Below are 23,231 nucleotides of genomic sequence, written 5' to 3' on the forward strand. Positions count from 1 at the left end.
GTGAAGATCAATGGGCACGAGATCTCCCGTCTGCTAGACTCCGGGAGCACCGAAAGCTTCATCCATCCCGATACGGTAAGGCGCTGCTCCCTCACGGTACACCCCGCCAATCAGAGAATCTCCCTGACCTCCGGGTCCCACTACGTGGCGATCCGGGGGTACTGTATAGCCACACTCACGATCCAGGGCATAGAATTCAGCGGCTTCCGACTCTATGTCCTCCCCAACCTCTGCTCTGCCCTGCTACTCGGCCTGGACTACCAAGGTAACCTCCAGAGCCTAACATTGAAATTCGGCGGGCCCCTACCACCCCTTACTATGTGCGGGCTCGCGACCCTAAAGGTCAATCCACCTTCCCTATTCGCAAACCTAATCCCGGATTGCAAACCCGTCGCCACCAGGAGCAGACAGTACAGCACCCAGGACAGGACCTTCATCAGGTCCGAGGTCCAGCGGCTGCTTCAGGAAGGCATCATCGAGGCTAGCAACAGCCCCTGGAGAGCCCAAGTGGTAGTGATGAAAACTGGAGAGAAACACCGAATGGTCGTGGACTATAGCCAGACCATCAATCGGTACACGCAGCTCGACGCGTATCCCCTCCCACACATATCTGATATGGTCAATCAGATTGCACAGTACCGGGTCTTCTCAACTGTAGATCTAAATTCCGCCTACCACCAGCTCCCCATCCGTAAGGCGGACCGCCCATTCACTGCCCTCGAGGCAAACGCCTCTACCATTTTCTTAGGGTTTCCTTCGGCGTCACCAACGGGGTCTCGGTCTTCCAAAGGGAGATTCTCCGAATGGTTGACTGGTACGGGCTGTGGGCCACTTTCCCATACCTAGACAATGTCACCATCCGTGGCCACGATCAGCAGGACCATGATGCCAACCTTGCCAAATTTCTCCACGCCGCCACTCTCCTAAACCTCACCTATAACAAGGAGACGTGCGTATTCAGCACGAACCGCTTAGCCATCCTCGGCTGTGTGGTCCAGAACGGAGTTCTGGGGCCCGACCCCGACTGCATGCGCCCCCTCATGGAACTCCCCCTCCCCCACTGCCCCAAGGCCCTGAAACGATGTCTGGGGTTCTTTTCTCACTACGCCCAGTGGGTCCCAAACTATGCGGACAAGGCCCGCCCACTCATCCAGTCCACTCTTTTCCCCCTGATAGCCAAGGCTCAACAGGCCTTCAACCGTATTAGGGCCGACATCGCCAAGGCCGCGATGCATGCAGTCGACAAGACGTTACCCTTTCAAGTGGAGAGCGACGCATCAGACGTCGCTCTAGCCGCCACCCTCAACCAGGCAGGCAGGCCCGTGGCATTCTTTTCACGAACCCTTCATGCCTCCGAAATTCGACACTCCTCCGTCGAAAAAGAGGCCCAGGCTATCGTTGAAGCTGTGCGGCATTGGAGGCATTACCTGGCCGGCAGGAGATTCACTCTCCTCACTGACCAACGGTCGGTAGCTTTCATGTTTAACAACACACAGCGGGGCAAGATCAAAAACGATAAAATCTTGTGGTGGGAGATCGAGCTCTCCACCTACAGCTACGAGATTTTGTATCTCCCCGGTAAGCTCAACGAGCCTCCCGATGCCCTATCCCGAGGTACATGTGCCAGCGCACAGGTGGACCGTCTCCGGACTCTGCACGACAATTCTTGTCACCCGGGAGTCACACGGTTGTACTACTTCATCAAGGCCCGCAATCTGCCCTTCTTCGTCGGAAGTACGGGCAATCACCAGAGACTGCCAGGTCTGTGCGGAGTGCGAACCGCACTTCTACCAGCCCGACCGCGCACGCTTGGTGAAGGCCTCCCGCCCCTTTGAACGCCTCAGCGTGGATTTCAAAGGGCCCCTCTCCTCCACCGACCAAAACACGTATTTCCTCAGTGTGGTTGATGAGTACTCCAGATTCCCCTTCGCCATCCCATGCCCCGACATGACGTCTGCCACCGTCATCAAACCCCTCAACACCATCTTCGCTCTGTCCGGCTTCCCCGCCTACATCCACAGCGACAGGGGATCCTCATTCATGCGTGATGAGCTTCATCAGTTCCTGCTCAGCAAGGGTATCGCCTCCAGCAGGACGACCAGCTATAACCCCCGGGGAAATGGGCAGGTGGAGAGGGAGAACGGGACGGCCTGGAGGGCCATCCAGCTGGCCCTACGGTTCAGAGATCTCCCGGCCTCCCGCTGGCAGGAGGTCGTCCCCGATGCACTGCACTCCATTCGGTTGCTCCTATGCACTGCGACTAACGACACACCCCATGAACGTCTCTTCGCCTTCCCCAGGAAGTCCACATCCGGGGTGTTGTTCCCGACTTGGCTCGCAGCTCCAGGACCCGTACTCCTCCAAAATCACGTACGACTCCACAAGGCAGATCCGTTGGTTGAAAGGGTGCAGTTACTCCACGCTAACCCCCAGTATGCCTACGTAGCATACCCCGATGGCTGCCAGCATACTGTCTCCCTCAGAGACCTGGCACCAGCAGGTTCCCCACACACACACCCTCCGGCCCGGCGCCCCTTCCCCTTCCCCGGCGCACCCAGCAGCAACCCCCCCGGGACCATCAGTCCTCCCCCTGCCCACACCCGAGGATGAGGAGGATTTTGGCATGCTCGCCGAGTCACCGAGGACCAGACCGGCACCGGAATCGCCGCCACCACTGCATCGCTCCCAACGTCGGATCAAGGCCCCGGACCGGCTAAACCTGGAATTGGTTCAGGACATGTTAAAGCACCATGTACGGGACTCCAAAATGTTTTTCCCTCTGTATATTAAAACTTGTTCTGTATATAGTTCTCTGCCACCCCCGCCAGACTCAATTTTAACAGGGGGTGAATGTGGTAATCACCACTGTTGTATATATTAGGAGATGTGTGGTAAGGTCCTGTATTACAGGTACGGGGGTAGTCCCTGCCTGCTGGCTCCGCCCAGTAGGCAGAGTATAAATATGTGGGCTCCCCATACAGCAGCCATTTCGCCAGCTGCTGTAAGAGGCCACACATCTTAGTGTAATATGGCCTCAGTTGATTTCAACTCTCGTCTTTGTGCAATTGATCGTGCATCAATTAGAATAAATGGTCAGAACAACATTGTGGGCCAAAGGGCCTGTACTGTCTGTACTGTTCTATGCCCTATGTCCTATATTCCCTTATTTGAGTGTGGCACAGGTGTTTCTGACCCAGATTTCTGACTCTTGAATTGAATGTTAAATTCTACATTGAAGGCCTGCCTTTTTTACATTCCTTTATTATCTCTTGATTTATTCTCCATCCTACAGTATAATTAGTGTTGGGGGGGGGGGCCTATAGACTACTCCAATGAGTGACGTCTTCCCCTTGTTATTTCTTATCTCCATCCATAAGGATTCTACATCTTCCGGTCAAAGCTCATGTCTTGCTGTTGAACTTTTTGCATCTCATACCAACAAAGTTACCCCACCACCCTTCCCTTCCTTCCTGAGCATTTAGTTCCCAGTTTTGATCCTATCTCTATAATACTAAAAGATCATACCCATGAACCTCAATTTGTGCCACTAATTCATTTATTTTGTGCCAAATACTACATGCATTTAAGTAAAGAACCATTAATTTTGCTTTGTTACCAATAGAACCCCCTCTCTATTTAGTTTAAAGCCTTCTCTACTTCCTTAGTTATCTGTCTTGCAAGAACACTGGTCCGAGCAAGATTCAGATGTAGGCTGTCCCAATGGTCTAGCTCCCACTTTCCCAGCATTGAGGCCAGTGCCCCATGAACTAAAACCCAATTTCCAACTAGTCTTTGAGCCACATATTCATCTCGCTAATTTTATGTACCCTATGGTAATTTGCACGTGACTCAGATAATAATCTCGGGATTATGACCTTGGCGGTTTTTGTGTTTCATTTAGTGTCGAGATCCTCAAACCTTCTGTGCAGAACCTTTTTCCTCCTTCTACCTATGTCGTTGGTACCTGTGTGGATTATGACAACTGGATCCTTCCTCTCCCACTGCATTTCTCTCCAGCCCAGTGCCGATGTCCCGAACCCAGGCATCAGAGCCACTAAGCCTCTCGATCTTGGCTACAGAGATAGGAATACTATCCATAACTATGGCCACATTTCACTCTTTTCACCACACTTGAATGGCTCCTGTTCCAGTGTCATAGCTAGTTTGCTCCTCTCCCCTACAGTTCCCGCTTTTGTCCACACAGAGGGAAACAATCTTAAACCTGTTGGACAAGGGCAGGGGCTGAGGCTCCTGCTGCGCCACCTCTTGGATACCTCTATCTGCCTCACTTGTAGTCACACCCTCCTATCCCTGACCATTGAACAAATTGAAGGTAGTTAATCTAAGGATGTTACTGTCTCCTGAAATACAGCATCCAGGTAACTCTCCCTGTCCCTGGTGTGTCGGAATGTCTGAAGATCAGACTCAACTCATTAAATATGAGTGGAAGTTCCTCAAGCAACCAATATTTGGTACAGATGTGGTCGTTGTTAGCTATAATGGGTTTAATATTGCCCACATGCAGCAGCCAAAACATATCGCCTCGCCCTCCAACCCTATTTTATTTAACCAGATTTTCAATTTGTTTTCAATTTTACAACTGATCTTTAGTTTTTACATTAACATTTTCAACCTAGCCTTCAATTTCAAAGTAAGTCCAAAAGATAACTCAGAAATTTATTGCAGGATTTCCAACAAACTGCACTGAAAGGAGATAAATATAGCTTTTAATGACATGGACTATTGTTTTGAAGATTATGAGCTATATCACTTGAATTTATCACTCCTGTATCATTTTTGAATGTTGTTTAAGTATCCATTATCTGTCAATGTCATTGATCTTAAATAATGTATCAGGATACTGAGGGGTCTTGACACAGTGGATGGGAAAACAATGTACCCCCTTGTGTGAGAATCTATAACTAGGAGTCATGGTTTAAAAAATTTGAGACAGAGATGAGGAGTTTTTTTTCTCTGAGGGCTGGGAATTAAGGCAGAGCTGGATTAATTTTTGGTTGATAAGGAGGTGAAAGGTGATTGGGGGTAGGTAGGAACGTACAATCGGGGTTACAATCAGATTAGCTATGATCGTATTGAATGACGTAGCAGGCTCAAGGGGCTGAGTGGCCTTCTACTGCTCCTAATTTGTCTTTTTCTGTGTCTTAAGAGTGCACTAGAAATTACCCTCTTCAGCTGAAACTTAGTTGCTGTAGTGCAGCAAATATTGGACATCCCAGAGACTGAACCACTGAGAAAAGGCAGCCTGAGGACTTGGTTTTGATCATGGAATGTAGGGAGTGGCACCAGAGGTGCGGACAGCCCATGTTACCCTTCAGATCACAGAGCAGCACTCCTGCTTGTGCCAACCTCTAAAAGATTAATTTTGTACTTATTTTTTTTCTGCTGTACCCTCAGGTTTTACTGAGTCGGGCATTCCGACAGACCCAGTAACCAATCAAAAAAAGCATCCGGGAATTCCAATTTGAGTATTAATCGGCACAGGAGTCAGGCAGGTACTTCAGCTACCTAGCTGAAGGACCTAGGAAAATAGAGGCAGGGCTGGAAGAGGTGGACAAGTTCATCACCACCATTTTCAATCTATTGTAGTCAATCAGGAGTCCTGAAAGAAGAGCCGATAAAAGTTTATTTCCTACTCACGTTAGGAAATACAATAACAAAGTAACAGTCCAAGTCCCAGCTAGGACCATGCAGACATTCCTGGGCTGGCTTTTATCTTGGGGAATTAACAAGCGCGTTGGTTAGGCCTCCACCCCTCAGCAGGGAGCTCGTATTCCACGAGCCCCACAGGGAGATCAATCGGGTCGTCCTCGTGGGTGTCGTGGGATTTATAACATTCCTCCATTCCTCCCCCCTCCCACAAAGTGAATCATAGAATTTACAGGGAAGAAGGAGGCCATTCGGGCCATCGAGTCTACACCGGTCCTTGAAACAGCACCCAACTTAAGCCTATGCCTCCACCCTATCCCCGTAACCCAGTTACCCCACCTAACCTTTTTGGACACTAAGGGGCAATTAACGTGACCAATCACCTAACTTGCACATCTTTGGATTGTGGGAGGAAACCAGAGGACCCAGAGGAAACCCACGCAGACACTGGGAGAAAGTGCGAACTCCACACAGACAGTCACCCAAGGCCGGAATGGACCCGGAACCCTGGAGCTGTGAGGCGGCAGTGCAAACCACTGTGCCACCCCAAATCTCAATTCTCCGGCACCAGATATTCAGCGGGGGCGGGAATCGCGCCGCGACGTTCGGCGAGCCACCCCACAGCGATTCTCCGGACCGCGATGGGCCGAACTCCCGCTGCTAGAATGCCTGTCCCACCGGCGAGAATCAAACCACCTCTCTTCCCGGCGGGACAAGGTGGCGCGGGCGGGCTCAGGGGTCCTGGGGGGGGTTGTGGACCGATCTGGCCCCGGGGGGTGGCCTGACCTGCGATCGGGGCCCACCGATCGGCGGGCGGGCCTGTGCCGTGGGGGCACTCTTTTCCCTCCGCCTCGGCCACAGTCTTCACTATGTCCGACACGGAAGAGACACCCCCCCCTGCGCATGAGCGGGGATGACGTCAGCAGCTGCTGTGACGCTCCCGCGCATGCGCGGATTTCCGCCGCCCGGCGAATTCCTTTCGGCCCTGGCTGGCGTGGCGCCAAAGGCCTTTCCCGCCGGCTGGCGGCATGCCAACCACTCCGGCGCGGGGCTAGCCCCTCAAGGTGAGGGCTTGACCCCTAAAGGTGCGGAATTCTCCGCACCTTTGGGGCGGCCCGACGCCGGAGTGGTTCACGCCACTCCATCCCACTGGGATCCCCCGCCCCGCCGGGTAGGGGATAATCCCGCCCATGCTACCTGGCGCTTTCTGCGGAGTGATACGATGTGAATGAGATGATGAAACCAGAGTAGCACTGTGCTCAATTCTTTGAAGTTGCACACTAATGACCTTTCAGTTGCTCATGGTCAATGAATGGTAGCCGTTTTGCCAGTGATGAATGGCATTTATTGTGAACCCATGTCGATGTTGCAACATTGAAGTGAAGTTAGAAAGTTCTGTCTATCTCTTTCACAATGCTGAAGGAACGGTTGGCTCAAGCCTTTCGATGTAACAGGTCCACCCTACTGTCTTGGCCTTTTCATTAGAAAACTTTATCAAAAATATCAAAACATATTTCCTGGAGACATTTGGCGGGATTTACCGGCTGTTCACGACAGCGGGAAATTCTGGTCCCACGCCTGCGCACGGAATTCCCAGCGAAAAGGGGTGCTGTCGATGCGAAATCCCAACTGGGTATGATTGCAACACATTTGAATGGAATACCACACATTCCTGGTAGTATTTAATTGGGGGAGGGGAAAGTATACTGCTAATAGACAGGAGCTGAGGAGCATAAAGTGGGAACAGTTGTTCTTGGGGAAATGCATAACAGTAATGTGGGGGTTGTTTAAGGTGCACTTGCTGCGAGTGCTGGATAGTTTGTCCCACTGAGACGAGAAAGGAACGGTAAGGTGAAGGAGTCTTGGATGACAAGAGAAGTTGAGCTTCTAGTCAAGAGGAAGAAGGAAGCTTTCGTAAGGTTGAAGAAGCAAGGATCTGGCATGGCTCTAGAGGGTTACGAGGTAGCCAGGAAGGAACTCCAAAATGGACTTTGGAGAGCTGGAAGGGGGCATAATAAAGCCCTGGCGGGAAGGATTCGGGAAAACCCCAAGGCGTTCTACACTTCTGTGAGAAATAAGAGGATGATCAGAGTGAGGGTAGGGCCGATTAGGGCTAGTGGAGGGAACTTGTGCCTAGAGTCTGAGGAGGTAGTGGAGGCCATAAATGAATATTTTGCTTCAGTATTCACTCGAGAGAGGGACCTTGTTGCTCATGAGAACAGCGTGAACCAGGTTAATAGACTCAAACAGGTTGATATTAAGAAGGGGGATGTGCTGGAAATTTTGAAAAGCATCAGGATAGATAAGTACCCTGGGCCTGATGGGATATACTCAAGGTTACTACAGGAAGCGAGGGAGGAGATTGCTGTGTCATTGGTGATTACCTGTGCGTCCTCACTCTCCACTGGAATAGTACCGGATGATTGGAGGGAGGTGAATGTTGTTCCCCTGTTCAAGAAAGGGAATAGGGAAAACCCTGGGAATTACAGGCCAGTCAGTAATGGGCTAACGTCTGTAGTGAGCAAAATACTGTAAAGGATTCTGAGAGATAGGTGGCGGGATTCTCTGATCCTGAGGCTAAGTGTTAACGCCGTCGTAAATGCCTTCGTAAACGCGTTTCTCGACGGCATCAACATGGTCTCAGGAGCAGCAATTCTGACTCCTTTGGGGGCCAGCCAGGCACTGGAGTGACCCATGCCGCTCCAGCTGCCGATCCCCAGTGTCAGATGGGCGCTGAGGGTCAGTGCATGCGCAGTGGGACCGGCGCAATATGCGCATGCGCAGTGGGACCGGCGCCAATGTGCGCATGTGCAGTGGCTCCCTTCTCTGTGCTGGCTCCGACGCGACATGGCGTAGGGCTACAGGGGCCGCCGCGGAACAAAAGAAGCCCCCAGCCTGAGAGGCCGGCCCGCCAATCACAGGCCAGGCCACAGCGGAGTCCCCCCCGGGGTCAGACCCTCCTACCCCCCAACAGGCTGCCCCCCCAGATGCATCCACGCCGCGGTCCAGCCAGCTAAGAGCAGGTGTGGACGGTGCCGGCGGGACTCGTTTTTTTAGCGTGGCCAAGGCTCGGCCAATCTCGGGCCGAGAATCGTCGGGGGGGGGGCCCCGTAGAGCGGCCCCCGACCGACGCCGTGCCGACCATGCCGGCGCCAATGGACCGGTGTCGGGGCGGCATGGCGCGATTCGCACCGGTCTCAGCGATTCTCCGGCCGGGCCCTGAGGTGAGAGAATCCCGCCGAGGATTTATGATTATTTAGAAAGACATAGTTTGATTAAAGATAGTCAGCATGGCTTTGTGAGGGACAGGTCATGCCTCACAAGCCTCATTGAATTCTTTGAGGATGTGATGAGACACACTGATGGAGGTTGGGCATTGGATGTGGTGTATATGAATTTTAGTAAGGCATTTGATGAGGTTCCCCATGGTAATCTCATTCAGAAAGTTAGCGGGCAGGGGATACAGGGAAATTTGGCTGCCTGGATACAGAATTGGCTGGCCGAAAGAAGACAGCGAGTGGTAGGGGATGGAAAGTATGCTGCCTGGAGGTCGGTGACCAGTGGTGTCCCTTAGGGATCTGTTCTGGGACCTCTGCTCTTTGTGGTTTTTATAAATGACTTGGATGAGGAAGTGGAAGGGTGGGTTAGTAAGTTTGCCGATGACACAAAGGTTGGTGGAATTGTAGATAGTGTTGAGGGCTGTTGCAGGTTACAACAGGACATTGACAGGATGCAGAGCTGGGCTGAGAAGTGGCAGATGGAGTTCAACCTGGATAACTGTGAAGTGATTCATTTTGGAAGGTTGAATTTGAATGCTGAATACAGGGTTAAAGGCAGGATTCTTGGAAGTGTGGAGGAACAGAGGGTTCTTGGGGTCCACGTTCATATATCCCTCAAAGTTGTGTGATGTGAGAGTCCCTTTAAGAAATGTGGGTTTCATCAAATGGCTGCAGTGATGTCATTGTGTGGGTGGAGCTGGGTTCTGCTCTGCTTTTTACTATCGTTTTGAGCTGGCAGCTGCAGTGTGTTTTTGGTTTCGTTTTCAGAGTTGGGGATCTGCATTCCAACAAGAAGCTGTATATATCGCTGCAATCTAAAGACTGTCTCCAAATCCCTTGATGATTTCAAAGTAATACCTGTTTCTGTAGAGAATTTAAACCTGCTGTCTTTATTTAAAAAGGGTTTAACTTATGGATGGTGTTTGGAAAGTTATTAAGGGTTATCTATAGTGTACTGTATCTTTTTGGGGAGGTCAGGGTTGATAAACTGTTTACTGTGTGTTTATAAAATGTAAACTGGATTCATAGAATAAACATTGTTTATGTTTGAAAATACTTTTAGTTCTCTGTTGCATCACACCTGTAAAGTGGGCCCTTGTGCTCCCCATGACCAAAATCTATTTAAATTTGTGGGCCAGGTGAATTCCATGATATACTTTGGGGTTCTCTAAATAATACTAATAATAATCGCTTATTGTCACAAGTAGGCTTCAATGAAGTTACTGTGAAAAGCCCTGAGTCGCCACATTCCGGCGCCTGGCCCTGGCCCTTAATAGTTGCCACCCAGGTTGATCGGGTTGTTAAGAAGGTGTATTGTGTGTTGGCTTTCATTAACAGGGGGATTGCGTTTAAGAGCCGCAAGGTTTTGCTGTAGCTTTATAAAACCCTGGTTAGACCACACTTGGAATATTGTGTCCAGTTCTGGTCACCTCATTATAGGAAGGATGTGGGTGCTTTGGAGAGGGTGCAGACGAGATTTACCAGGATGCTGCCTGGACTGGAGGGCATGTCTTATGAAGAAAGTTTGAGGGAGCAATCTTTTCTCACTGGAGCGAAGAAGGAAGAGAGGTGACTTGATAGAGGTGCACAAGGTGATGAAAGGCATGGATAGAATGGATAGCCAGAGACTTTTCCCCATGGCTGTCATGAAGGGACATAATTTTAAGGTGAATGGAGGAAGGTATCGGGGAGATGTCAGAGGTCGGTTCTTTACACAGAGAGTGGTGGGTGCGTGGAATGCACTGCCAGCGGAGTGTAGGTTAAGTTGATCTTAGATTAGGATAAATGGTCGTCACAACATCGTGGGCCAAAGGGCCTGTACTGTGCTGTACTGTTCTATATTCTATGTTCTATTAAAATAACCATTTCCATTTAATGTTATTATTTTCTCCTGTTTGTTTATAAATGTTAGTAGAAATCCCAATGACAATGGGCGACTGGATCCATTGTTCGTCATCCATTGTTCATCATCCTCCTCTAACCCCTTCCCCATCTGACTTCCATCATGCCCCCTGCTCCCCTCCACCCCCCCACCCCCACGCACTGCCTACAAACCCGCCAGCAAGGAACAGCAAAACTCTGTCCCCGATATGTTTATTGAAGCTGAAGCATCTGATACACTGATCAATTTTGGGAACAGGAATAAGGGGGGCGATTCTCCGATATTGATGCCAAGTGTTCGCGCCATCGTGAACGCCGGGCCAGCACAGCACTGGAGGAGTTCACGCTGCTCCAGGGTCCTTACGCGGTGCCAAATGGTCACCACGCCAACCTGCGCATGCGTAGTTGTGGCAGCCCAATCCTGCGCATGTGCAGTTGGGTCGCGTGGGGAACGTCTTGCACATGTTGGTCCCTCACGAACATGGAGCCGGTGTTCTGGGGCTGTGCGCGGAAGGAGGTAGGCCCGGGGGGGGGGAGAGGCCGGCCCGCCAATCGGTGGGCCCTGATCCCGGGCCAGACCCCATCGGAGGCCACCCCGGTGAAGGAGCCCCCCCCCCCCACAGGCCGCTCCCCCAGCGTTCCTGCAGAGTTCCCGCCGGCAGCAACCAGGGGGGGCCGGCGCCGGCGGGAACCTGTCGTGTCGTAGCGGCTGCTCGGCCCATCTGGGCTGGAGAATCACCGCTCGCCGGTTCTCCAAGCGGCCCGGTGCGAATCGCGTGCCGCTGGTTTCCGGGGGTGGGAGAATCGCGGGCGGCGCGGCGCGATTCGCGCGCCGCCCCGGCGATTCTCCCACCCAGCGTGGTGGGGGGGGGAGAGAGAACAACGCCCTAAGTAAAGTGAGTCAGAATTAGTGATAGGAATGAAATACATTCTAGCTTTTAAAAGGCAAGTTAACGAATGCGGGATGGAGGAAAATTTGGGAAAATGTGGGGCAAAAGTAGATGATATTTTCACAAGAGGAGTATAGATTTTAAATGGCCAAATTATGTGCTCTATGATGATTATTTGAATATTTAAGAGTATCTTAACATTACCACATAATATGGCTGACACAATATTAAAATGCCTCAGAGTAATGGATGGTAAAGTAGATCTCTATTAACATTTACAAACAAACAGGGCAAAGAAATAACATGACATGGAAATGGTGATGTTAATACTACCAGGCATGTGTGCTATTCCATTAAAATGCGTTGCAATCATGAAATGAAAAAGGAAAGGAAAATCGCTTATTGTCACAAGTCGGCTTCAAATGAAGTTACTGTGAAAAGCCCCTAGTCGCCACATTCCGGCACCTGTTCAGGAAGGCTGGTATGGGAATTGAACCGTGCTGCTGGCCTGCCTTGGTCTGACTTTCAAAGCCAGTGATTTAGCCCTGTGCTAAACAACTCCTAAACAGCCCCTAAACAGCCCCATACCCAGTTGAGTAGTAAGGAAGAACTAGATTTCCATTCTACACCAAGTCCATCCTCAAGATTAACCTGCACAATTGCTTTCACTTTGAATACTTTGGAAACTATCAAAGCTCACCGAATCGATAATTCTTGATACCTTGCAATTAAATGAAGAATAATTATTTATCTCTTTTTGATTTGAGCTACCTCAGCCTTGCCTGAATTTACCCTTTTGGAAAATGCAGTTCAATTTTAGAAAAACAATATTAATTCCTAAAGTCTGCTGCCTTCAGATCCATGTTGTTGTTGTTTCCTTGCAGGGAAGACTTGCCAACCCACTCAGTTTGCCTGTACCAGTGGACGGTGCATCCCATTGTCATGGGTGTGTGACTTAGAAGATGACTGCGGAGACCGATCAGATGAAGCCGTGTCATGTGGTTAGTGGCTCCTTGCAAAATCTATTGGTTTGCTCTGGGTAGTGCTGTATTTTGTCAATTAGAATGTATGGCGTATCAAGGATATTGCTTTATAAATTATGTGCTTTCCATCACTGAATGTAGTGGGAATGTCAAGTTTATTTAATATTGCAGATAGATCTAATCTCAGTCACCACATTGAATGGAATTAGGATATGAGGCTTGTGCTCTTATGACCAGATGGGCGGTAAGAAGCAACAGGGTATTGAAAGGTAGCTCGCACATTATACTGCAGAGCTGCTAATTTCTAATGCTGATCGTAATCACTTGAATCTTGCCCAAAGTAATAACTGTGCGGTTTCTGCAAGATTAAAACTAACCTGAGCTCAATTGATGTAAGTGCTTCACTGAAGTGTGAAGAACATGTCAAAAAAGATGGTTAAAATTAGCGATGAAATCAATATAATTGCTACAATGGTTCAATTTATTTCATCAAAGCTTGTAGGCATTATCATGGCTGATAAAGAAAAGTGGTAAAGACTGTTTCCGAGTGTGGCACCTGAAGCATGAGCCAGTGGGAAATCATGACAAATCCACAGAGTAAAAATTTAGAAATTGCATTTTGCACATTTTTTTTAAATATGGAAAGTGTGAGGAAAACCTGAGAGCATCTGGCCATAAAGGATAAATGAATTGCGATATTTTTCATAACACAAGTGCAGTTAATTAAAGTTGTAGGCAGAGTTTCTGTGATTTGGGTCTTGAAAGCAAATGGCAAGTCCTGGGCAGGTCATCGAGTCATAGAGGTTTACAGCATGAAAACAGGCCCTTCGGCCCAACTTGTCCAAGCCGCCCAGTTTTTACCACTAAGCTAGTCCCAATTACCCGCATTTGGATCATATCCCTCTATACCCAGCTGTCCCATAAAATTGTCTAAATGCTTTTTAAAAGATAAGATTGTACCCGCCTCTACTACTGCCTCTGGCAGCTCATTCCAGACACTCACCACCCTCTGTGTGAACAAATTACCGCTCCAGACCCTTTAGTATCTCTCCCCTCTTACTTTAAACCAAACTCTCTAGTTTTAGACTCCCCTACGTTTTAGGAAACGAGCATTTGGGCTTTTGTGACATTTGGCGACTATCCCTGGGGAGTCATGTAAATGATATGATGATTTCTGTTGGCAAGCAATTTCTTTAGTACAATTCAGCACAATATGTACCCTGTCTTTGATTTGGAGTTAAAGTTCCCAAGCTCGCAAAGAATGCCAAGGCCTGGATTTCTCATTGGTTCAATGGTTGTTTTATATATGTCCATGAGATGTGAGTATCGCTGGCAAAGTCAGCATTTATTGCCCAGCCCTAATTCCGAATGAGAAGCTGGTGGCGAGCCATCTTCTGAAACTGCATCTGGTGTAGCTAGACCCATGGTGCTGCAGTGAGGGATTTTCAGGATTTTGACCCAGAGACTAAAGGAATGGTGATATAGTTCAAAGTCAAGAAGGTAGACAGGAGGAAATGGGACACAGAAAGGAACCTGCAAATGGTGGGGTTCCATAAGAACATAAGAACTAGGAGCAGGAGTAGGCCATCTGGCCCCTCGAGCCTGCTCCGCCATTCAATGAGATCATGGCTGATCTTTTGTGGACTCAGCTCAACTTTCCGACCCGAACACAATAACCCTTAATCCCTTTATTCTTCAAAAAACTATTTATCTTTAGCTTAAAAACATTTAATGAAGGAGCCTCGACTGCTTCATTGGGCAAGGAATTCCATAGATTCACAACCCTTTGGGTGAAGAAGTTCCTCCTAAACTCAGTCCTAAATCTACTATCCTATCTATTCCCTTCATAATTTTATATGTTTCTATAAGATCCCCCCTCATCCTTCTAAATTCCAATGAGTACAGTCCCAGTCTACTCAACCTCTCCTCGTAATCCAACCCCTTCAGCTCTGGGATTAACCTAGTGAATCTCCTCTGCACACCTTCCAGTGCCAGTACGTCCTTTCTCAAGTAAGGAGACCAAAACTGAACACAATACTCGAGGTTTGGCCTCACTAACACCTTATACAATTGCAGCATAACCTCCCTAGTCTTAAACTCCATCCCTCTAGCAATGAAGGACACAATTCCATTTGCCTTCTTAATCACCTGTTGCAACTGTAAACCAACTTTTTGCGACTCATGCACTGGCACACCCAGGTCTCTGCACAGCAGCATGTTTTAATATTTTATCATTTAAATAATAATAATCCCTTTTGCTGTTATTCCTACCAAAATGGATAACCTCACATTTGTCAACATTGTATTCCATCTGCCAGACCCTAGCCCATTCACTTAGCCTATCCCAATTCCTCTGCAGGCTTCCAGTATCCTCTGCACTTTTTGCTTTACCACTCATCTGAGTGTCGTCTGCAAACTTGGACACATTGCCCTTGGTCCCAAACTCCAAATCATCTATGTAAATTGTGAACAATTGTGGGCCCAACACTGATCCCTGAGGGACACCACTAGCTACTGATTGCCAACCAGAGAAACATCCATTAATCCCCACTCTTTTCTTTCTATTAATTAACCAATCCTCTATCCATGCTACTACTTTCCCCTCAATGCCATGCATCTTTATCTTATGCAGCAACCTTTTGTGTGGCACCTTGTCAAAGGCTTTCTGGAAATCCAGATAAACCACATCCATTGGCTCCCTGTTATCTACCGCACTGTTAATGTCCTCAAAAAATTCCACTAAATTAATTAGGCACGGCCTGCCCTTTATGAACCCATGCTGTGTCTGCCCAATGGGACAATTTCCATCCAGATGCCTCGCTATTTCTTCCTTGATGATAGATTCCAGCATCTTCCCTACTACCGAAGTTAAGCTCACTGACCTATAATTACCCGCTTTCTGCCTACCTCCTTTTTTAAACAGTGATGGCACGTTTGCTAATTTCCAATCCGCTGGGACCACCCCAGAGTCTAGTGAATTTTGGTAAATTATCACTAGTGCATTTGCAATTTCCTTAGCCATCGCTTTTAGCACTCTGGGATGCATTCCATCAGGGACAGGAGACTTGCCTACTTTTAGCCCCATTAGCTTGCCCATCACTACCTCCTTAGTGAGAACAATCCTCTCAAGGTCCTCACCTGTCAGAGCCTAATTTCCATCAGTCACTGGCATGTTATTTGTGTCTTCCACTGTGAAGACCGACCCAAAAAACCTGTTCAGTTCCTCAGCCATTTCCTCATCTCCCACTATTAAATCTCCCTTCTCATCCTCTAAAGGACCAATATTTACCTTAGCCACTCTTTTTGTTTTATATATTTGTAGAAACTTTTACTATCTGTTTTTATATTCTGAGAAAGTTCACTCTCATAATCTATCTTACTCTTCTTTATAGCTTTTTTAGTCGCTTTCTGTTGCCCCCTAAAGATTTCCCAGTCCTCTAGTCTGCCACTAATCTTTGCTACTTTGTATGCTTTTTCCTTCAATTTGATACTCTCCCTTATGTCCTTAGATATCCACTGTCGATTTTCCCTCTTTTTACCAACCTTTCTTTCTGTTGGTATGAACCTTTGCTGAGCACTGTGAAAAATCGCTAGGAAGGTTCTCCACTGTTCCTCAACTGTTTCACCATAAAGTATTTGCTCCCAGTCTACTTTAGCTAGTTCTTCTCTCATCCCATTGTAATCTCCTTTGTTTAAGCACAAAACACTAGTGCTTGATTTTACCTTCTCACTCTCCATCTGTATTTTAAATTCCACCATATTGTGATCGCTCCTTCTGAGAGGATCCCTAACTATGAGATCCTGAATCAATCCTGTCTCATTACACAGTTCCCATCTATCTACTGTCCTTGTTATTTCTAGATCGTGGAGGCTGCAGGTTTGGTAGATGCTGTGAAAGGAGGCTTGGCGGGTTTCTGTCGTCTATCTTGTAGATGCACACTCTGTGTTACTATTGTGTGTTTGTGGTGGAGGTAGTGATGGATAGGATGCCAGTCGAGCAAACCACTTTGCTTGGATGATGTCAGGCCTCTTGGGAGTTGTTAGATGTGAGTTACTTGCCACAGAACCGCCAGCCTCTGAACTGATCTTGTGGTCACACTGTTTATATGGCTGGTCCAGTTCGGTTGCTGGTCAATACTAACCCTCAGAGTTGAATAGTGGGGTTTTAGTGATGTAATTTCATTGAATGTCATGAGGAGATCGTTAGATTCTCTCTTGTTGGAGATTGTCATTACCTGGCACTTGTGTGGTACAAAGATCATTTGTCACTAATCAGCCAAGTTGGAATGTTGTCCAGGTTTGTTGCCTATAGACATGGACTGCTTTAGTATGAAGAGTCGCAAATGATGCTGAACATTGTCCAGTCTTCAGAGAACATCCTCACTTTTGACCTTATGGTGAAAAAAAGGAATTGGTTAAATAACTGAAGATGGTTAAACTTTGCCCTGAAGAACTCCTACAGTAATGCCCTGGGGTTGAGATGATTGCACCCCTTGATAATCACCCAGATGATTCCCCCTTCATTTGATCAAGGCCTGTAACAGTTATCTTCCTTCCATTCTAACGGACCTTTCTGGACCTGAAATATTAACTTGTTTCTCACTCCACAGATGATGCTCGACCTGTTGAGCATTTCCAGCATTCTCTGTTTTATTTCGGAACCCCTGGCTTGATGGTAATGCTAGAGCAAGGGTTATGCTGCGATGTAGGGTTAGCATTTGAGGTTAAATACAATCCAGCTGCTGATGGCTCACATCACCTCATTGATGCACAGTTTTGAGCTACTATATCTTTTCTGAACCTATCACATTTAACATGGTGGCAGCTTGACACCACATATTGGAGGCTAAATTCAGTATGAATCCTCCACGAGGACTGTGTGATGGCTGTTCCTACCTGTTACAGTGACAGATAAATTGGGGAGGGCAAGGTAGCTCTTGTTGCTCCCCTCCCCACCTGCCGAAGACCTGCTTTCCTTTAGGACTTAACCAATTTGGGCAGTAGTGGGCTGGTGAGCTACTCCTAATGATGGGTATTGTATTCTCCCACACAGAGTACACACTGGGAGTGATTTTCAGACCACTTTGCACAGGCACAAATCTCGCTATGTCGTAAAATTCTGGGAGAGCCCTGAAATGGGATTTGCGCCAGGTGCCAAACACTTTGTGAGGTTCCCGGGCCTTCCGAGCAGACGTAATCACGTTTAAGCCCAGCAGGGGCATGAATTTGATTCTCATTCATTTTAATGGATTTAAATATGCAACGTCAGCTCAACACCGATTCCTCCAGGTGCATGCAATATTCCCACCCGCCAGCGTGACGCGGAACCGGCGGGAATCACTATAATGCCCATGTTGTGGGGCTTGGAGCCCATAGTAGCCACCAAATGGTTAGGTACATGGCAGAACAGTGGCCTGGCACTGCCTCTGGCACCCGTGGCCACTGCCACGATGCCAAGTTGTCACTGCCAAGAGGAGAGACCGAAAGGGGGTGCTGAATGGGCTAAACTGTTGGTGACCCCCATAGCGGAGTGTCACGTACTTGGTGGGGGAAGGGCTGGTGTGGGAGACTGGGGGTGGAGACTGATGCTGGTAGGGAGGGTGGGGGGTGGGACTGATGCTAGCAAGGATGGGGGTGATGGACTGGTGTCGGTGAGGAAGCGGTGGGGGGGGACTGATGCTGTTGAGGATGGAGGGAAATGGGGGGGCTGATGTCACGTCACCCTGTTGCCTGTGAAGTGGGAGGGGTGACCCAAACATTTAGGAGGAGGGTTGTTTTCTCTTTTGGGGTCAAGGGTTGGGGTAACTCCCTTGACTGTGGGCGTTGCAATGTTCATGTGGTGTGAATGGGGCATTTCATTAAACTTTGAACAGGAGGTCCCAATCTCTGAGGATCCAGGTCGGCAGGCATGTTTAGGCCCCGTCCCTTTCAGTACTGGCGCAAAACATGTCCCCCTCCCAAAAAATACCCAAGTGTGGGAAGATCACGATGCCGGCCGTAGTCACATTGATTTCCACTCCCAAAATTACACTTTGTCATATGTTGACGAAAACTCCAGCCTCTATGTCCTTGCTAACCTCAGTGCTTGTTCCAATACCATTGGAGAAATGGTGTTGGCGAAATTGATGGGTTTGGAAGCTGATAAATCACCAGGGTTGACAATCTACATCCCAGGGTACTAAAGGAGGTGGCTCTAGAAATAGTGGATGCATTGGCAGTCATCTTCCAGGATTCTCCAGACTGCAGAACAGTTCCTGCAGATTGGAGGGTGGCTAATGTAACTCCACTATTTAAAAAGTGAGGTCGAGAGAAAGCAGGTAATTATAGACCAATAAGCCTGACATCAGTAGTGGGGAAAATTCTAGAATCCATTATCAAAGATTTTATGGTAGATCACTTAGTGGTAGGATATGACAGGGTTAGCAGGGATTTATGAAGAGGATATCATGCTTGACAAATCTAATGGAATTCTTTGAGGATGTAACTGGTAGAAAAGATGAAGGAGAGCCAGTGGATGTGGTGTATTTGGACTTTCAGAAGGCTTTTAACAAAGTCCCGCATAAATGATTAGCATGTAAAATTAAAGCGCATGGGATTTGGAGCAGTGTATTGAGATGATATAAAACTGGTTGGCAGACAGGAAACAAAGAGTAGAATTAACGGGTATTTTTCAAATTGGCAGGCAGTGACTAGTGGGGTAATGCAGAGATCGGTGCTAGTACCCCAGTTATTCACAATATATATAAATGATTTAGATGAGGGAACAAAATGGCATATCTCCAAATTGGCAGATGACACCATGTTGGTTGGGAGGGTGAGCTGTGAGGAGGATGGAAGATCCTTCAGTGTGATTTGGACAAATTGAGTGAGTGGATAATTTAGATAATTTGGATAAATGCGAGGTTATCCACTTTGGTAACAAAGTCAAGAAGGCAGCCCATTATCTGAATGACCATAAATTAGGAGAGGAGAATGAGAGGAGAGGGGCTGTTTAGCACAGGGCTAAATCGCTGGCTTTGAAAGCAGACCAAGGCAGGCCAGCAGCACGGTTCAATTCCTGTAACCGCCTCCCCGAACAGGCACTGGAATGTAACGACTAGGGGCTTTTCACAGTAACTTCATTTGAAGCCTACTTGTGACAATAAGCAATTTACATTTCATTTTTTTTTTTCAATGACACCTGGATGTCCTCATACACCATTCACTGAAGGTGAGCACACAGGTGCAGCAAGCGGTAAAGAAGGCAAATGGTATAGAGCATAGAACAGTACAGCACAGTACAGGCCCTATGGCCCACGACATTGTGCCGACCATTTATCCTAATCTCGGATCAACCTACACCCCTTCAATTTACTGCTGCCCATGTGTCTGTCCAAGAGTCGCTTAAATGTCCCTAATGACTCTGACTCCACCACCTCTGCTGGCAGTGCATTCCACGCACCCACCACTCTCTGTGTAAAGAACCTACCCCTGACATCGCCCCGATACCTTCCTCCAATCAACTTAAAATGATGTCCCCTCGTGACAGCCATTTCTGCCCTAGGGAAAAGTCTCTGGCTATCTACGCTATCCATGCCTCTCATCATCTTGTACACCTCTATCAAGTCACCTCTCTTCCTTCCTCACTCCAGTGAGAAAAGCCCTAGCTCCCTCAACATTTCTTCATAAGACATGCCCTCCAGTCCAGGCAGCATCCTGGTAAACCTCCTCTGCACCCTCTCCAAAGCATCCACATCCTTCCTATAATGTGGCGACCAGAACTGGACACACTATTCCAAGTGTGGTCGAACCAGGGTTTTATAAAGCTGCAGCAAAACCTCACAGCTCTGTTCCTCCAAACTTCCAAGAATCCTGCCTTTAACCCTGTATTCGGCATTCAAATCCAACCTTCCAAAATGAATCACTTCACACTTATCCTGGTTGAACTCCATCTGCCACTTCTCAGCCCAACTCTGCATCCTGTCAATGTCCTGTTGTAACCTGCAACAGCTCTCAACACTATCTACAACTCCCCCAACCTTCGTGTCATCAGCAAACTTGCTATCCCACCCTTCCACTTCCTCATCCAAGTCATTTATAAAAACCACAAAGAGCAGAGGTCTTTGTTGTTCTTTATTGCAAGATAATTTGAGTACAGGAGCAGGGATATATTGCTGCAATTATATAGGGCCTTGGTGAGGTCACACCTGGAAAAAGACCATAAGACTATAAGACATAGGAGCAGAATTAGGCCATTTGGCCCACCGAGTCTGCTCCGCCATTCAATCATGGCTAATATTTTCTCATCCACATTTTCCTGCCTTCTCCCCATAACCCATGATCCTTTGTGCAGTTTTGGTCTCCCTATCTGAGGAAGGATGTTCTAGCTGTAGAGCCTATCAGCAGAAAATTCTGTGAGAAACCAATCTGTTACTCGACAAGCAGCGAAGACTGGGAAGGTTAATTTTGAAGGTAGATTCCAGGGCCCAGTCAGAGCAGTGGGAGCCCAGGTGAGGCAGTCAGAGCAGAAAGAGCCCAGGTGAGGCACTTGGAGCAGAGGGAGCCCAGGTGAGGCAGTCGGAGTAGAGGGAGCCCAGGTGAGGCAGACGGAGCAGAGGGAGACCAGGTGAGGTGGTCGGAGCAGAGGGAGCCCAGGTAAGGCAGTCGGAGCAGAGGGAGACCAGAAGCCTAGGTGAGGCAGTCAGAGTAGAGGGAGCCCAGATGAGGCAGTCATAGCAGAGGGAGGCCAGGTGAGGCAGTCGGAGCAGAGGGAGCCCAGGTGAGGCAGTCAGAGCAGAGAAAGCCCAGGTGAGGCAGTCAGAGCAGAGGGCGCCCAGGTGAGGCAGTCAGAGCAGAGGTAGCCCAGGTGAGGCAGTTTAATCAGAGGGCGACCAGGTGAGGCAGTCGGAGCAGGGGAGCCCAGGTGAGGCAGTCAGAGCAGAGGAAGCCCAGGTGAGACAGTCGGAGCAGAGGGAGACCAGGTGAGGCAGTCGGAGCAGTGGGAGCCCAGGTGAGGCAGTCAGAGCAGAGGAAGCCCAGGTGAGGCAGTCGGAGCAGAGGGAGACCAGGTGAGGCAGTCGGAGCAGTGGGAGCCCAGGTGACGCAGAGGGAGCCCAGGTGAGCCAGTCGGAGAAGAGGGAGCCCAGGTGAGGCAGTTGGAGCAGAGGGAGCCTAGGTGAGGCAGTCAGAGCAGAGGGAGCCCAGGTGAGACAGTCGGAGCAGAGAGAGACCAGGTGAGGCAGTCGGAGCAGAGGGAGCCCAGGTGAGGCAGTCAGAGTAGAGGGAGCCCAGGTGAGGCAGTCAGAGTAGAGGGAGCCCAGGTGAAGCAGATTGAGCAGAGGGAGCCTAGGTGAGGCAGTCAGAGTAGAGAGAGCCCAGATGAGGCAGTCATAGCAGAGGGAGCCCAGGTGAGGCAGTCGGAGCAGAGGGAGCCCAGGTGAGGCAGAGCAGAGGGAGCCCAGGTGAGGCAGTCGGAGCAGAGGGCGCCCAGGTGAGGCAGTCAGAGCAGAGGAAGCCCAGGTGAGGCAGTCGGATCAGAGGGAGACCAGGTGAGGCAGTCGGAGCAGGGGGAGCCCAGGTGAGGCAGTCGGAGCGGAGGCAGTCCAAGTGAGGCAGTCAGAGTAGAGGGAGCCCAGGTGAGGCAGTCAGAATCAAGGGAGACCACGTGAGGCAGTCCATGCAGAGGGAGACCAGGTGAGGCAGTTGGAATGGAAGGTGCCCAGGTGAGGCAGTCAGAGTACAGGGAGCCCAGGTGAAGCAGTCGGAGCAGAGGCAGCCCAGGTGAGGCAGTCGGAGCAGTGGGACGGTACTGGTGTCTAAGTAAGTGATTGTCTGATGATTGCATGAATGGTTGGGGGAGAGAGAGGGTGCACGGGTGGGGAGAGTGATTCACATTATTTCCTATACTGGTGTTTATGTTCCACGCAAGCCTTTTTCCAACTTTCTTGATCGTACTCTAGAAACATAGAAAATAGGAGTAAGAGGGGATCATTTAGTGTTTCGAACCTGCTCCCCCTTTCATTGTGATCATGGCTAATCATCCAACTCAATTGATTAATCCTGCCTTCCCCCATGTCCTTTGATCCCCTTCGCCCCAAGTTTTACTTCTGGCTGCTTCTTGAAAACATTGTGGTTTGATGCTTTCTGTGGTAGCGAATTCCACAACACGACCACTCTCTGGTGAAGACATTTTTCCTCATCTCAGTTCAAAACGGTGTGTCCCGTACCCTCTGACTGTGTCTCTCGGTTTTGGACACCCCTATCTGCCAGGGAGCAGTGCCAGGAGCATTGCGAGGGTGCTGCCCAGACATAACCCTCTCCTCGCTTGGGGGCTTTACTCACCTATGTACATCCGATGGGTTTGATTCGCCAGGTGCACATCGTGGGCTGCCAGTCGTGAATCATGTCAGTGTGCTCTCACGCCCACGCGAATGGAAAATCCATTGGGGGGAATGGGGGGGGGGTTTAAAGTGTAAAGGCTTAATAATTATATTTATATTAATGCAAATATGGATTCTGACTTAGTAAATCAGTTTTCCCATTGCATCAATGGC

At 48.9% G+C, this 23,231-nt stretch overlaps 1 protein-coding gene across 1 annotated transcript in view; it reads left to right on the top strand.

Annotated features, from left to right (window-relative positions):
• Positions 1-23,231, top strand: part of LOC140406643 (low-density lipoprotein receptor-related protein 1B-like) — a 1,956,985-nt gene that overhangs the window by 1,654,990 nt on the left and 278,764 nt on the right. The window contains exon 18 of the mRNA XM_072494650.1: positions 12,601-12,717. Coding sequence (XP_072350751.1) covers positions 12,601-12,717 — 117 coding nt within the window. The remainder of the gene's footprint in view (positions 1-12,600; positions 12,718-23,231) is intronic.

Source organism: Scyliorhinus torazame, chromosome 2 (genome assembly GCF_047496885.1).
Source record: "Scyliorhinus torazame isolate Kashiwa2021f chromosome 2, sScyTor2.1, whole genome shotgun sequence".
NCBI lineage: Eukaryota > Metazoa > Chordata > Chondrichthyes > Carcharhiniformes > Scyliorhinidae > Scyliorhinus > Scyliorhinus torazame.